This window comes from Chiloscyllium punctatum, chromosome 10, assembly GCF_047496795.1.
Source record: "Chiloscyllium punctatum isolate Juve2018m chromosome 10, sChiPun1.3, whole genome shotgun sequence".
Lineage (NCBI taxonomy): Eukaryota > Metazoa > Chordata > Chondrichthyes > Orectolobiformes > Hemiscylliidae > Chiloscyllium > Chiloscyllium punctatum.
Window position 1 is genome coordinate 43631576 of NC_092748.1, and position 17033 is coordinate 43648608.

General features: G+C 39.0%; 1 protein-coding gene across 1 annotated transcript in view; it reads left to right on the forward strand.

Annotated features, from left to right (window-relative positions):
- col5a2b (collagen, type V, alpha 2b) overlaps positions 1-17033 on the forward strand; it is a 269216-nt gene that overhangs the window by 114906 nt on the left and 137277 nt on the right. The window contains exons 2-6 of the mRNA XM_072579023.1: positions 4313-4522; positions 7334-7350; positions 8523-8555; positions 8790-8822; positions 11382-11435. Of these exons, the coding sequence (XP_072435124.1) occupies positions 4313-4522; positions 7334-7350; positions 8523-8555; positions 8790-8822; positions 11382-11435 (347 nt within the window). The remainder of the gene's footprint in view (positions 1-4312; positions 4523-7333; positions 7351-8522; positions 8556-8789; positions 8823-11381; positions 11436-17033) is intronic.

The window sequence follows — 17033 nt, forward strand, 5'->3', positions numbered from 1 at the left end:
CTTAAAGAAAAAATTAACAATTTTTTTCTTTAAGTCCAAAAGAGAGCATTAAACAACAACTATTTATAGCTCCTTTCTCTTAAACCTCTTTTTACCTCCCACTCTACATTACAGGTCCGATAAATTCCCTCTTAAATTTACAGGAAATCAATTTTCAAAACCAGTTGTCATCTTCGGATATTGAACTTCCTCTGCAGATTCCTCTAGGTTGTCTTTGATCTTCTGCTGCACAACTTTCTTATGGACAGGTACCTTTCAGGGAGCTACTCTGTTGGCAGTCTGTTGGTGCTTGGCTGCTCTTTGCTGTTCTCCCCAAACTGTTCAAAATACCCAATTTTATATAACCCAAAACATCGGACCGGCTGATTGGTTTGATGCCGTCCAAAACAGTAAAATTCGATTGGATTTTGGTATATGGGCCATAATTTAAGCTGATTAGCCGAATTTGAATTTGTTGTGTACCATGGCAATGCAGCTCCAACTATTTGTTTCACAACCAAATGTTACATTTTTAAATGTTTTAGCACATTCTGTGCCAGCCAGAAGTTTCAGCTCCTTAAAGGTACAGTACACGTCTACAACTTCATAACAGGTGTAGGAACACGCTATCATGCAGTGGGGTGTGCGAGCATGTTGTCACATGGTGGCAAGATGGAAACACAGAGTCATAGAGTCATACAGCACAGAAACAGACTTTTCAGTCCAATCAGTCCATGTTTCCATGTTTATCAGTGTTTTCTTGTCATAACTGCAGCTCAACAAAATCAATGCTTTCAAACTAAACAACCCTCAAGCCAGCAAATTAATAGCATGATATTTTTTGGAATGTAAAATTAACATTTCATATCCAATCTATTTTTCAATTGTAGCATTTGTGATTGAATGCTTCTTTTAAAATTACATAAAATCTGGTTGTGGAAATTTCATTACCTTTGAACACAGACACTGAAATATAAAATAATGCTAACCCAAACCAAGGATCCACAATTATGAACCCAGAAAGATAAATGGCCTTTCATATCCCTGAATTCCATCTTCATCTGTGTCCTTTCTTTCCCCAACTCCATTCTGTGTCACATTGACTGTCTGTTAGCTCAGTTGACTGGATAGCTGGTTTGTGATGCACAATGATGCCCAACAGCGAGCGTTCATTTCCAACATCAGCACAAAGGACTCTCTTCCTCAACCGCATCTCTTGTCTGAGGGTCTTTCTCACCCTCACTCTCTCTCGGGCAGGCAATGGTTTCATGATATTAATGCTGGACTGTTGACCCAAGTAATGTCCAAATCCTGCACCACCCAGATTCTGGTTTTGAATTCAATACAAATCTGTAATGAAGAGTCTAATAATGACCATGAATCCATTATCAATTGTAGGAAAACCCATCAGGTTCACTAATGTCCTTTAGGGAAGGAAACTTCCATCCTTATTTATCTGGACTACATGTGGCCCAACACACAGACCAATATGGGTGATTCTTAATGGCCCTCTGAGAGAGACAGTAAATGCCAGCCTAGCCAGTGATGTCCTCTTCTGTGAATGAATAAAAAAAATTGAGAGAGGAGCCCTATGGTCCACTGGGACTATGGCAACTTCACCTTTTACCTGTTGACTAGACATAGACTGCAAGACCCTTATAAGCAGTTTAGTTCAATACCACTGGAAAGTACAGATAAACGTTCAAACTCTATCAAACCATACTGGACATATGGAACTCTTTGAAGAGGAAATTCCATTGAGATGAATATCATGCTAATGATTAATTGTATCCTTATGTATTTTCAAATGCTATTACTTCAAACATTTCAATCACTTCTAGGATTAATTTGAGATTTTTTTGTGGCTGTGCGATTAAAGGCCCTCAAGGCTAAAGCATCGGTGAACAATTACAGGATTTAGTTTCTTACATCCTTCACTGCATGTTATCATTCAACGGTCCTGAAAGAATGAGAAAAAAAGATTGTGGATTTGTATTGGTAGTTTAAATGAGGTACAGTTAGAACAGTGGTGGCTCAGTGTTTAGCACTGCTGCCTCACAGCACCAGGGGTTTGGGTTCAATTCCAGCCTCAGGCGACTGTCTGTGTGGAGTTTCCACATTGTCCCTGTGTCTGCCTGGGTTTCCTCTGGGTGCTTTGGTTTCCTCCCACAATCCAAAGATGTGCAGGTTAGGTGAATTGGCTGTGCTAAATTGCCCATTGTTTTCAGGTATGTATAGGTTAGGTACATTAGTCAGGGGTAAAAGTAGGGGAATAAGTCTGGGTGGAATACTCTTTGGATGGTCGGTGTGGATTTATTGGGTCTAATGGCATGATTTCACACTGTAGGGATTCTATGATCTCCTCTGTGCATGAAAAGCTTTCCTCTGAACATCACAATCTTATTTGTGAAGAAACATGTAGTTGAATGTAGATGGAAATCGGACAATTTCAGATTAAGCTTCATTTATATTCAACTATGGATATTATTTTCCAATGAAGACAAATGAATGGGACATATGGCCATGTCTAGATTGAAGATTAACCACACATAGTAAATCCTCAATTGGAGACTAGACAAAACGATGCACTTCAATAATGACTTCATCACACACAAACTAAGGCATCCTTCAATAAGCTCTTACATTGGGACTCCACAAAAATACTCATTTATGCTGCCAACCCAGATCTATTCCCTCCAAGGTTTCAAAAAACCGAACTAGCTGTTGCAGGAATTGAACCCACAGAACTGGCATTATTCTGCATCACAGACTAACCATCCAGTCATTGAGCCAACCAATCCCATCATAGAAAGAGGATAGTGCAATGCAGTGTTCTTATAACTATAAATATTATAAAAGGTAGAGTCTTTTATAGGTAGCAGTCTTAGAGAGTTGTGGAAACTATTCCAAATCCATAAATATAGCGAAACCTTATCAACACCGGGAATAATGATATATTTCCAAGTCTGAATAATGCGTGGTTTGGAGGGGAACTTGCTGTTTGTGGTCTTTCCATGCATTGGCTGCCGTTGTCCTTTAAGTGTTAGAGGTCACGTGTTAGAATGTCGTCTATAGGAGACCCAATACATTACAGTCTTGAATCTTGTCGATAGTAGATACTGATGCCACCACTGTGTCATGGAATAGATTTTGAAGGTGAGTTGGGTGTCAGTCAAGCAGACTGCTTTGTCCTGGATGGTATCAAGCTTCTTGTGTGTTGTTTGGAGCTGCACCCATCTAGGCAAGTGGAGCGTATTCCATCACACACCTCACCTGTGCCTTGTGGATGGTGGATAAGTACTGGGGATATGAGTTACTCACCACAGAACGCCTGTTCTTATAGCCACAATATTTATAGGCTCATCCAGTTCAGTGTCTGGTCAATGTAACCCCTAGAATTTTGGTAGTGGGTCATTTAGCAATTTTAATGCCATGGAATGTCAAGAAATAATGGTTGGATGCTTCTGCTGGGGATGGTCATTGTTTAAAACTTTTGTAATGCAAATATTAATTTCCACTTATCAGCACAATCTGATACCGAAGCAATATGTGTTGTCCAGGTCGTGGTGCTTCTGGACACAGACTGCTTCGGTATGTGATAAGTCATGAATGGTGCTGAACATTGTGCAGTCATCAATAACTATTTCTACTCTGACCTTAGGATGGAGGGAAGGTCATTGATGAAGTAACTGAAGATGTTCGGACTTAGGACACTAACCTGAAGAACTCTTGCGCAAATGTACTGTGGCTGAGAGATCTCTCTCTTTCTCTCTTTTCTTGCCTAAAATGTTTGTGAGACAGAAAATCTGTCCACAGTAAGTTCAGATGTTTCAGGTATAAGTATGTTGCAGCTTGCTCACTGCTGGGGGCACAGCAGGTTTCAATGCAGGCTTGCAGTCTCCCTAATAACAGGCTTGTTGTTAAGCAGAACCCATGAGATTATCTAATAAAATGTTATAAAACCTCACATTTGCAGGACTATTCCATCTGATTACTGTATTCTCAGTCTGAGAATCTGACACGGTTTTCAAAAATCAAACACCATTTACCTGCAGGTCTGGTTTCTTTCTAATAACTGATAGCCAAGTCCAGACAGTAACATCTTTCATCCTTCTCACATGGTGGCTAATTCTAACAATAAAGCTGACAACATTTCCATTTACATTATCCTGTTGTTTTAGGCAATAAAAAGAATATTACAACTGTGGACTTCCTACAAAATGAAACAGCATATCTAAAAAATAATTAACCTCCTTCCTCCAGTGCAGTTTTATGTCATATATGATTTGTGTGAATTTTACAAATGATTTCCCTTTTTCTTTGCTTTCATTAGATCCTTTAAGCTGCACCCAATATGGCACCCACTACCAAAACAAAGATGTCTGGAAACCAGAACCCTGTCAAATCTGCGTGTGTGATGAAGGAATAACACTATGTGATGAAATCACGTGTGACGAACTATTTGACTGTGAAAGAAAGATAATTCCAATAGGAGAATGCTGTCCTATATGTCAATCGAGTGAAACAGACCTGTATCCTGACAGTAAGTGACTTGCATTGTTTCAAACTATCAAAATTATGAAGCATAATTCATCAATGACTGTTGTATATGCATCTGAAAGGGTTATTATTGAGCACCACCTCCTAAAGTTATATCATTTGGACTAGTGGGGAAACAGCTTATGATCTCAGTGGAATAAAACCTAACATCTAGATCCTCCATCTGGTCTCTGTAACAAAGTCTAACATTTCAATATAATCTGTGACTAGATGCTAATATGGAATAGACTACTTGTTCAATATAAGAACCTCTTCTAGCTACACCAGTAAGTAGTTTACTATTACCCCATTAAACCAATCAAACCCCGTAGATCATTTAACCTATATCGAAAGAGGATAGTGGGAACAGATGTACCACATAGTGAAGATCAGACTCAGTTTAGCTGCACATTCAACAATTGCCACTCACTGAAGCTGGGTGGACTCTAGTTTTAATCTAAGTGATGACAAAATCCAACCTGTGAATAGTTTGCATGGTATTCCTCAACTGCAAGCGTGGATGTAGGGATTTTCCTCTTCTTCGATCAAGTTGAATATGCAGATAGGTTAAGTAAGCCTTTGTTACAAAACTTTATTGGAACATAAGAATGGTGTGGGCAGTGAGATCTGATCTGCCATACAGGATGATCAGGGCTGATCCATCCATCTCTATCCTCTTGATCAGAAATATCATGGTCTTTCACTAGCCTTTAGCATGGCTAGTGCAAACCTGTCCCCCTCAGACATAGAATTCTTAATTGCAATGACATCCAGTGCTTTTTGTGGATGAATGATCCACTGTTCTCCCAGTGCTTGTGTGAAACAGTGTTTCCGAACTTATGTTTTGCATGTGCCTGACTCTGATTTTACAATGTGTTCCGATGTTTCCGATCATAGCTTGGCAGAAGGCGGTTACTTTATCAATTGCTGTTAATTCTAAGAACCTCAGCCTTCAATGTTCTTTGTCCTTCACCATTTAAAAAAAATCAAATTTAGATCTGTTAGTTATTGGTCTAGAATAACCCAAAATATAGAACAGTTGAAAAAAACGAATAATACTTGGAAATGGTCATACTGATTCTCCATGAGAAAGTGAGGACTGCAGATGCTGGAGATCAGAGTCGAGAGTGCAGCTCTGGAAAAGCACAGGCAGTCAGGCAGCATCCAAGGAGCAGAAGAACCAGCTTTTGAAGTATATAAGATGAGTCAAGACAATATGTCTCATTTGCCAGATACAATATCCTTACTTGGTAGGAAATGACCAATTGTCACTATTTGATTCGCTCTCTTAATCTCTCATTGCTAGTTTGTAATGTTATGCTCCAGTTAATATTACTGATGCCACCAATCTTGTCATCTTTAGCAAACTTGTATATATTGTATGTTTTTCTATGTTATTATTTAAGTCATGAATAAAAAATGTGATTTAGTTGAAATGCCAAAGTAAGTCCTTGTGAAAAGTATTAAGAAGGAAAGATTTAACATGTTGAATTCTTTAGACTATGTTCACAAAATATTAAAATAAAACAGTTTTCAATGAGTTTTGCAATTTCTCAATAGATTTGTCGTAATCTATACGCAAGCCAGAATACATTTGAAAATGCTGTTGATTATATTAATGGATAGATATTTAAAATGGCCATAAGACATTACTCATCTGCTAATTTTATGAGATGATTTTGTTCTGATCACTTTTAGATTACATTTGATAAAGGCATTCCAATCACTGAGCTTGGTATCTCTGGCTGAGGGGGTTATGCATAAAAATATGCTGAAATAGACATAATCTATTAGTGTTTTTCATCTTTGAGCTGATTCTATTCACAATGGCTTTAAAATGATTCTCAAGTGCAATCATTAATGATTGACAATCTGAAGAGAAGGAATGTATCCCACAACTGATAACATGTTTTTTTGTTCAGGCTGTAAAACAATTGCAATACTTTTTATGCTGCTTACATAGGCAGTTATGTTTAAGATAGTTTTCCAATATTTTATAGTTATATATTCAGCATTGGACCATTTTTGTTTGCTCAAATTCTTTTTTTATTTTATAATTTGGCGTAGTTCTTCAGATTCCTGTATATCTCCCATCACCTGCAATCATTTAAACTAATGCCCTTTTCAATATCCTCCATCTGGAGTGACACGATGGCTTAGTGGTTAGCACTGCTGCTTCACAGTACCAAGGGCCCAGTTTGATTCTGCCCTCCAGCAACTGACTTTGTGAAGTTTGCACATTCTCCTGTGCCTGCATGGTTTACTTCTGAGTGCTCAGGTTTCCTGCCAAAGTCCAAAGGTATATAGGTTAATTGTATTAGTTATGGAAAATGCAGGATTACAGGGAAGGGGTGGATCTGGGCAGGATGCTCTTTGAGGGGTCTATGTGACAGGCTTCCACACATTAGGGATTCTGTAGTTCTATCTTGTATTCCACACTCTCAAACCTTCACCAGCAACGTCATACCTATACTCACCAGAAACTTGTCAGCTCCTTCACTGTCCCACCATCCCTACAGCAGCTCACTCCTTATCCTGCATCCCCCCCCCCCACCACAACCCTTCACTTGCCTTGAATCCCCAGACCCCAGCTGATTCCATATTATTCCTTTATAATGTAATTCTCTGTGATGTGTCTTTGCTGAGTTTGTCGACTGATTTCTAAAGCAAGTCTTAGACTCTAAAAGTGTGTTTACTGACTGGTCAACCTGATTTTAAATGGCCACCTTGAGCAGTTTTGGGCATTGTTAAGTGCAAAGATGGATTGATAATCGCGAACATTATTCTAACACAAACCTTTCTTATTCTTGTCCAGTTTCAAGAGGAGAAAAGGTAAGAAGCATTTTGTAAACATTTCTATACATATAAAAGCAACAATTAATTTTGCAATTGTTTTAAGATAGTGATGTGTAAAGTCTGCTTTAAAATATTGGGAGATAACTTTGACTTGGTAGGTAGTCTAGAATGTGCAATTTACATTGCTTATCCTGAAAATTTGGCCAGAAATTAGTATCAAGTGGGATTTAAAATGAGATTTGCTGATACTAATTTTATGTTATCATTGGAGGCAAATTTCATCCCAACATATTCTGATTTTCAGTTAATAGATTAATAGCCAAGTTTCTATAAAGCAAATCAAATACTTGTTATTTTTTGGTAGAAATTAAAAAGGGAATGAAGAGAAGGTTAAAAAAAAACAGATTTGAGAATGTTTTTCTTCCTGATAATGTTGTTTTCATTCAGATATTGGGGTATTCTTAGTGATCCTTAAAGGAAGAAGTTTACAGCAGTTACAGGTTCCACTTTAGCAGGGTGTAAGATTGTGCAAAAAAACAGCATTACCACGTTCACTCTTTGGTAAGGAAATATCAGTTTAAAGCTATGCACCATTTTCAATCTTTATTTCACCTTATTCCCTCTGTCTTAAAAAAGTATGAGTGTTAGTGAAAAGGCATACATGGCCCATAAGTAAAAGCACATGAGCAAAAAGAACTCTCTAAGGTATTTAGGTCATGTGATTTGAGGTGAATAGCTATAGAGAAAGTGGAGAGCAGCAGCAAGAGGGGTGCACCTGGATATAGTTGTACAGAGGTGTCATAGATAAGCTACAATAAAGGATGGCAAAAGACAGAGAGCAAAGTAGACAACAATGGCAAATGCCTTGGCAGGGGAGCTACACGCAGCAGCAGCAACAGCAATAGAGTTTGACTTTTGTTGTTTTCTTAAGCTATTTTAGTTTAAACTATTAATGTAGAAGCTGAGAGAAATAAATAATAATAATTACGTAGGATAGCAGACCCACAGCTTTACCTGTTAGTATGGGATTTTAGGGTGACATGAAGTAATCATTTTTTTTTTAAAAATCAGTACCACAATTGGATAATATGAACAGGTAAAAATTATTTTCCAACTATGTACTTTAGGATTACAATTCAAGAATAATGTATTTGTCGAAACAGATCGTAAAGTGCTTCCAATCTGAAGCAATTCTGCTCTCTCAATAGGGACAAAAAGGTGAACCAGGAGAAGTCCGCAGAGTAAGTGATTTAAAATTATTTATCTTCATCCCTTGTTTTAGACTGACCATTTGTATTTGCATTGGCTACAGCATATTTTCAAAGCTGTCCATTTGAGTAACTGTTTTCTGTATATTAATACTGAAAGATTGAGTAATGTCAATAAGAGTAAGAATTAAGCGTGTAACTAAAGTTAGTGGTACCATTTTCTATCACTTTACTATTGCTGATTGATATTTTTCATGTTTATACCAGGTTGTTGGAATAAGAGGACCACCAGGCGCATCAGTAAGTGACAGCTTGTGCTACCAGAAGTAATTACAGAAAATCATGTGTGAAATTAAGTCTGAGCATTTATTTTCAGCAAGGCAGCTGAATTATTGACATGTTGAAAATTTCTGCTGAAACTTTTAGAAAGGCACAGTGCAATGCCATGAGTAATGGAATAAATAGAATTGAGATGTGGAGTAACTCATATATTTTACAGCATATCATTTTTTACATTTAGTAAATTTAAATGTCTTTAATCTTTTGTTGATGCTTTGTAGTCTAGCAGATTTCCTGTTTAGATTGCTTCATTCCTGCTTGACTCCAGCTGTAACCATGTTGTTTACCAGCGAACTCTGCACATGTTTCGATTCACACATGGACAGAGTAAGGCTCTTTGAAAAGCTATGGCACAGAAGGAGGTCATTTGGCCCATTGTGTCTGTGCCAGCCAAAAAAAAACCCAAGCCAACCACCTACTCTCACTGCTCAGCATTTGATCCATATCCCTGCACTTAGCAACATCTTTTAAATGAGTTAAGAGTTTCTGCCTCTTCTACTTTTTCAGACCCCTACTATTCTTTGGGTGTCAAGTAACCATTGTACATTTAATCATTAGATAATGGGGTAATATTTAACTAAAGGCTAGGTAGACTTACAAAGCACCCAGTTATTTCTGGAGTTTAACACACACTCCATTTACATCCGATGGGTGACAGTAAGATGACAGTGTATTTCACATCTTTCCTGAATTTTGTTTCCATTGATACCAGCCATGCCGACAAATTTCACCAGTTCTCAGAACAAAATAGCCAGCACAGCATCTTTCCAACGTGCCCCATTGGCTTGTGGAAGAGTTTGTACAGGTTGATTTGAGTAGAGCCCTGACCATAACTTCACTTCTGAAATCCAGTGCCCTTTCAATGGCCAGCTTGCTGATTGCAGCAAAAGCAGAAATGCTCTCTCACATTTAATACATGATCTGATTATGGCCAGACCCTAAGTGAAGTTCCCCAATTTGTTATGGTTGCAGACAGGATATCCCAGGATACATGATGAGCTCCGTGGTGAGGAGCTGGCTCGCTTTTCTCATTCCCTCACATGCTTAATTTATTGCAACAAGATTAACTTTAAAATGATATCTTTATTCTAGACCCAAATAAACTTATGTTTTTAATGATGATAATTTAGCCAATCTTTCTTGAATTAACAAGAGTTTACTAGTTACGAAGTGAGAAAAGAATTCGTAATCCATCACTGGCTGGTATGGATTAGAAATAAAACATCCTATTTTCCTTTTTCAACTGATTTGCTGTATTCTGAGTGAGAGACAGTTTTTACATGCAACACAAGTGTGCCTTAAGGGGTAGCTCTTCAGCTATGACCTTCAGAGCACACACTAATACTTAAATGCAGGCTGGAGCATGCAAGAATGTTCAGTCCCACTAGTGTACTCCAGTAAGTTTGAAACTGACTTTTTAGTCCTTTCCTTGTGTATTTGACAATGGGAGAAACATGACATGTATTTTCAGTTTGAAATATAATCTACAGGAAGTAGCTTGTCATTGAGCAGGGGTCTTCAGCCCTTATTATCTTTGTGGTCACAAGGTATCACAGTCCAGTCAATTCAAAGTTTCTTTAACATTTTAGTTACTATTTTCATTGGTTATTCTCTCCAGATAGCCCTGTAACTTACACCTACAGCCATATTTGGCAGCAAGAGCCCTCTTTTGACAAACTCAATTTGTGGTTACAAGTTGAAAGCATCACCAGTAATTTGTGGTTCTGACCACGATTGTAATAATCTTTAAAGAGTTATTTTCAATGTATTGAGATCCTAGTACAGTTATCTAAAACAAAAGGAAAGTTTTTGCCTATTTCAAGAGATTTGTCTGATCTTTTCAGAGACATTAAAAATTATTGGAACATTGGGCAGCAGGAATATTAATTTGGAACTTTCTGCAATATCTCAATCCATTAAAATGTAAAGAGATTCATTGGATATTTACACACTGTAGTAATGATAAAACAAACTGTAATAAATATAATGTGCTAAATGAATCTCATTAAACAGTTGATGGAGGTTTACTGTGTATTGTAGATTTTTACCATGAGCTGAAATTTGATTGATCTCATTGGCATGGAGCCTGTAGACCATTGTAATGTTGGTTTTAGATCATTGAATAATAGCTTCTAAAGGACCATTAATTTGCAGCAGGACATCCAAAAATGTATAAACCTGCTACATATGTAATGGAAATAAAAAAAATGCATTAACTTAAACCTATGAGGGAGATAGGTAACAGCTGTCAGAAATTGTAAAAGAAGCAATGATTATGTAAATAGTTCAACTAGATTCCTGGGCAAGTAAAAATATGAAGTCTTTCAGAAAGGCTGGTAATTGTAATATGTTTATGAGGAAACATCACCTCAATCCTATGGCACTCAAAATTCTCCTGTACAATGTCATGTCTTGATATAGTGGAAGAGGATGTTCTTCTTCACCTATGTGTTTTTTCATACATATTATTCCTAACATTTAATTTATTTTTCATAAAAAATAATTTTGTTTACTTTACAGGGACCACCAGGCTCACAAGGATCAAGAGGTGCAGAAGGGCATAAGGGACCACCAGTGAGTGACACTTTTCAATGACTGAATACATAGAGTATGTTATTTCCATCACAGAAATAGCCTAATGAAGCTATACAATGATCAATAGATTGTTTGGAGGTACAAAAAGGGTTACTTACATATCTAGTATGATATTGTGAAATTGCACAGTGCAGTTATCCATAAGCATGACATTGGAAAAGATCAAAAAGAGATATAAAACAATTGAATATAGAAAGTGGGGAGATAATTACTGAGAACATGTGAATCAGAAGCAGGAGTACACCAAATAACTTGTCAAGCTTGGTACTCCTTCTAATATGATATTGGCTGATCATTGGCTTCAACTCAATTTTCTCACCTAAACTCCTCAAATTCCTTGATACTGTGAGAGATAAAAAAAAACTGCCTGTCTCAACTTTCAATATATTCAATGATGGAGCACTCACAAGTTTCTGGGAGTAGAGAATTTCAAAGAAATGCAACCGTTCGAGAAAAGAAATATCCCTCATCTCTCAAAGTTGATTTCATTATTCTAAGACTGTCCCTCCAAGTCCTAGATTCCCAAGTCAGCAAAATTGTAAAGTGGAAGGCCATTCTTGAACATTCTTATTAAATTGTTCTGAAGAGGTAACAAGAGAGTCGTCAAGGGTAAGGTAATAGATTTGGATTTCTTTGAAAGACCTTTGATAAGATCAAGTAGACTGACAACTAAATTTGGAACACATGGAGTTAGGGTACGAGTAGAAGCAAGTGCATCAAGGTGGGTAAAACAAAAACAGAAAACATGGAATAGGAGTTAAGAGTACTTGCTCAAACTGGCAAGCATCCACAAGGACTAATGTCAGAATGGTTGTTTCTCACTATTTATGTGAATTGATTAGACCTGGGCATCTGAAGAACAATTTCAAAATTTGTGCCTTGACTTTTTAAGCCTTCTGGGGACAGGCTGTAAGGCAAAGGAGAGCATAAAGAAGCAATGGGAGCCTGCTAGTCAGTTCTCAGGAAGGGAGGAGCAGCTTTTCCTCTGTCTGGTCTACTCATGGTTCACAGTTTCACTGATTGGTCATCCCTATGGTTGAACTCTCTCAGGTATTTTGGGGATTTTGAAAGTAAATTGTCCCACCTGTCTTGTGCATTTTGGCCCTTTGGTATGAATGCATCCCTTGGCTGGGGAACACTGGACATGTTCTGGATTAGTGATGCTGGAAGAGCACAGCAATTCAGGCAGCGTCCGAGGAGCAGTAAAATCGACGTTTCGGGCAAAAGCCCTTCATCAGGAATAAAGGCAGAGAGCTTGAAGGGTGGCCACCCTTCAGGCTCACTGCCTTTATTCCTGATGAAGGGCTTTTGCCCGAAACATCAATTTTACTGCTCCTCGGATGCTGACTGAACTGCTGTGCTCTTCCAGCACCGCTAATCCAGAATATGGTTTCCAGCGTCTGCAGTCATTGTTTTTACCAACACTGGACATGTGTGCACCCTCTTAGAATAAGGGACAGATTATTTAAGATGGAGGTGACAAGAAAGCTCTTCACTCATAAATTTATGATTCTTTGGAATTCATCTCTCCACAGAATTATTGATATTCCATATTTGAATATGTTTAAGGCTGAAATAGATACATTTTTGATCTCTCAAGGAATGAAGGCTATGTAGAGTGAACCAGAACATTGAGTTGAGGTTGATGTTCAACCTTAAACGCACTAAATGGCACAGCAGTCTCAATTTTGAATTGCATCTGTTCCTAACTGGTTCTCATTTTCTGATGTTTTTCAGTATAGGATGATTAAGGTTGATGAAAAAGGGAGGAATATTCTGTTACTGTGATATAGATGTGGATCTGTTGGACTTGTTACTGTGCTGCAAATACTATCTTACTCTGTAATCCACCCACTTAATATCTTTTACACTTTCAAATTGTTGAGTATGCCACAATCCGACATACAAATAAGCTGAAAGCTCCTTGGGTCAGGGTCAATTTCTGGAAAAATCCCAAAGAAAAGCATTGACATCTCACTGCAGTATCTGCTCATGTATGTACTTGTTGACAAGGGTTTTCCACAAGAAATAAATAATTGGACATGATATAAATTGGCCATAAATACATTGCCACCCATTTTCCTGGAATCCCAAAGTTCATCATTTGACTCTGAGTAATGGCAGCTATTTTTTGTATTGCGAATAAAGGCCAAAATAATGTTGAGATTGTGTATAGTTGTAGTATCTGGGCTAGACTGTCACTGAGGCGCAATCAAAGTCTGTCTTGGCATGCACCAGAGCAGTAACTTCCAAGTCGCACTCTGAGACTGCAATTTCCTTTTCAACTATTTCTTGTGACCTGAGATCCTTGCCCAAAATACCAGCCACCCACTTCCCCCACATCATCCAACCCATCCTACCTTAGCCTTACAGGCCTGTAATTGTCTTCCTGACTGAGAGCTACCAGGTCTCCCAGTCTGTTTGGTGGCAGCCAGTAAACCAACACAAAAAAACTAGGTGAGGCTTTACCGATAGTCCTTCATTCCAGTCTAACCTAGCCACTGCCTTTCTGCCTCACAGTTATGAGTCAGGCCATGGTCACTTATGATGCCCTCTGGCTGTTGATGCTTTTCAAGGATAGTTGACTGACATGAAAATTGATTTTAAGCTATAATTGTGAGTATATTTAGTCACTAAACTACAGCAGCATAACAGTAACCTTGTCTACTTCATCACAGAGTCATAGTCATAGAGACTTACAGCATGGAAATGGACCCTTTGGTCCAACCCGTCCATGCCGACCAGATATCCCAACCCAATCTAGTCCCACCTGCCAGCACCCGGCCCATATCCCTCCAAACGCTTCCTATTCATATACGCATCCAAATGCCTCTTAAATGTTGCAATTGTACCAGCCTCCACCACTTCCTCTGGCAGCTCATTCCATACACGTACCACCCTCTACATGAAAAGGTTGTCCCGTGTATCTCTTTTATATCTTTCCCCTCCCAGCCTAAACTGATGCCCTCTAGTTCTGGACTCCCCGACTCCAGGGAAAAGATTTTGCCCATTCACCCTAACCATGTCACTCATAATTTTGTAAACCTCTATAAGGTCACCCCTCAGCCTCCTACGTTCCAGGGAAAACAGCCCCAGCCTGTTCAGCCTCTCCCTATAGCTCAAATCCTCCAACCCTGGCAACATCCTTGTAAATCTCTTCTGAACCTTTTCATGTTTCACAACATCTTTCCGATAGGAAGGAGACCGGAAATGCACGCAATATTCTAACAGTGGCCGAACCAATGTCCTGTGCAGCCACAACTTGACCTCCCAACTTCTGTACTCAATACTCTTGACCAATAAAGGAAAGCATACCAAATGCCTTCTTCACTATCCTATCTACCTACTCCACTTTCAAGGAGCTATGAACCTGCACTCCAAGGTCTCTTTGTTCAGCAACACTCCCTAGGACCTTACCATTAAGTGAATAAGTCCTGCTAAGATTTTCTTTCCCAAAATACAGCACCTCACATTTATCTGAATTAAACTCCATCTGCCACTTCTCAGCCCATCGGCCCATCTGGCCAAGATCCTGCTGTAATCTGAGATACCCTCTTCGCTGTCCACTACACCTCCAATTTTGGTGTCATCTGCAAACTTACCAACTGTACCTCTTATGCTTGCATCCAAATCATTTATGTAAATAACAAAAAGTAGAGGACCCAGCACCGGCCCTTGTGGCACTCCACTGGTCAAAGGCCTCCAATCTGAAAAACAACCCTCCACCACCACCCTCTGTTTTCTACCTTTGAGCCAGTTCTGTATACAAATGGCTAGTTCTCCCTGTATTCCATGAGATCTAACCTTGCTAATCAGTCTCCCATGGGGAACCTTGTCGAACACCTTACTGAAGTCCATATAGATCACATCTACTGCTCTGGCCTCATCAATCTTCTTTGTTACTTCCTCAAAAAACTGAATCAAGTTTGTGAGACATGATTTCCCATGCACAAAGCCATGTTGACTATCCCTAATCAGTCCTTGCCTTTCCAAATACATGTACATCCTGTCCCTCAGGATTCCCTCCAACAACTTGTCCACCAGCAAGGTCAGGCTCACTGGTCTATAGTTCCCTGGCTTGACTTTACAGCCCTTCTTCAACAGTGGCACCATGTTTGTCAACCTCCAGTCGTCCGGCACCTCACCTGTGACCATCGATGATACCAATATCTCAGCTAGAGGCCCAGCAATTACTTCTCTAGCTTCCCACAGAGTTCTCGGATACACCTGATCAGGTCTTGGGGATTTATCCACCTTTAACCGTTTCAAGACATCCAGCACTTCCTCCTCTGTAATCTGGACGTTTTGCAAGATGTCACCATCTAATACCCTACAGTCTATATCTTCCATATCCTTTTCCACAGTAAATACTGATGCAAAATACTCATTTAGTATCTCCCCATTTACTGCGGCTCCACAAAAAGGCCTCCTTGCTGATCTTTGAGGGGCCCTATTCTCTCCCTAGTTACTTTTGTCCTTAATGTATTTGTAAAACCCTTTGGATTCTCCTTAATTCTATTTACCAAAGATATCTCATGTCCCCTTTTGCCCTCCTGATTTCCCTCTTAAGTATACTCCTACTTCCTTTACACTCGTCTAAGGATTCACTCGATCTATCCTGTCTATACCTTACATATGTTTCCTTCATTTTCTTAACCAAACCCTCAATTTCTTTAGTCATCCAGCATTCCCTATACCTACCAGATCTTCCCTTTCACCCTGACAGGAATATACCTTTTCTGGATTCTCGTTATCTCATTTCTGCCGTCCCTTTACCTGTGAACATCTGCTTCCAATCAGCTTTCGAAAGTTCTTGCCTAATACCGTCAAAATTAGCCTTTCTCCAATTTAGAACTTCAACTTTTAGATCTGGTCTACCCTTGTCCATCCCTCTTTTAAAACTAATAGAATTATGGTCACTGGCCCCAAAGTGCTCCCCCACTGATACCTCAGTCACCTGCCCTGCCTTATTTCCCAAGAGTAGGTCAAGTTTTGCACCTTCTCTAATAGGTACATCTGCACACTGAATCAGAAAATTGTCTTGTACGCAATTAACAAATTCTTCTCCATCTAAACTTTTAACACTATGGCAGTCCCAGACTTTGTTTGGAAAGTTAAAATCCCCTACCATAACCACCCTATTATTCTTACAGATAGCTGCGATCTCCTTACAAGTTTGTTTCTCAATTTCCCTCTGACTATTGGGGGGTCGATAATACAATCCCAATAAGTTGATCATCCCTTTCTTATTTCTCAATTCCACCCAAATAACTTCCCTGGATGTATTTCCGGGAATATCCCCCCTCAGCATAGCTGTAATGCTATCCCTTATCAAAAACACCACTCCCACTCCTCTCTTGCTTCTCTTTCTATCCTTCCTGTAGCATTTGTATCCTGGAACATTAAGCTGCCAGTCCTGCCCATCCCTGAGCCATGTTTCCGTAATTGCTATGATATCCCAGTCCCATGTTCCTAACCATGCCCTGAGTTCATCTGCCTTCCCTGTTTGGCCCCTTGCATTGAAATAAATGTATTTTAATGTATTAGTCCTCCCTTGTCCCTGCCTGCCCTGACTGT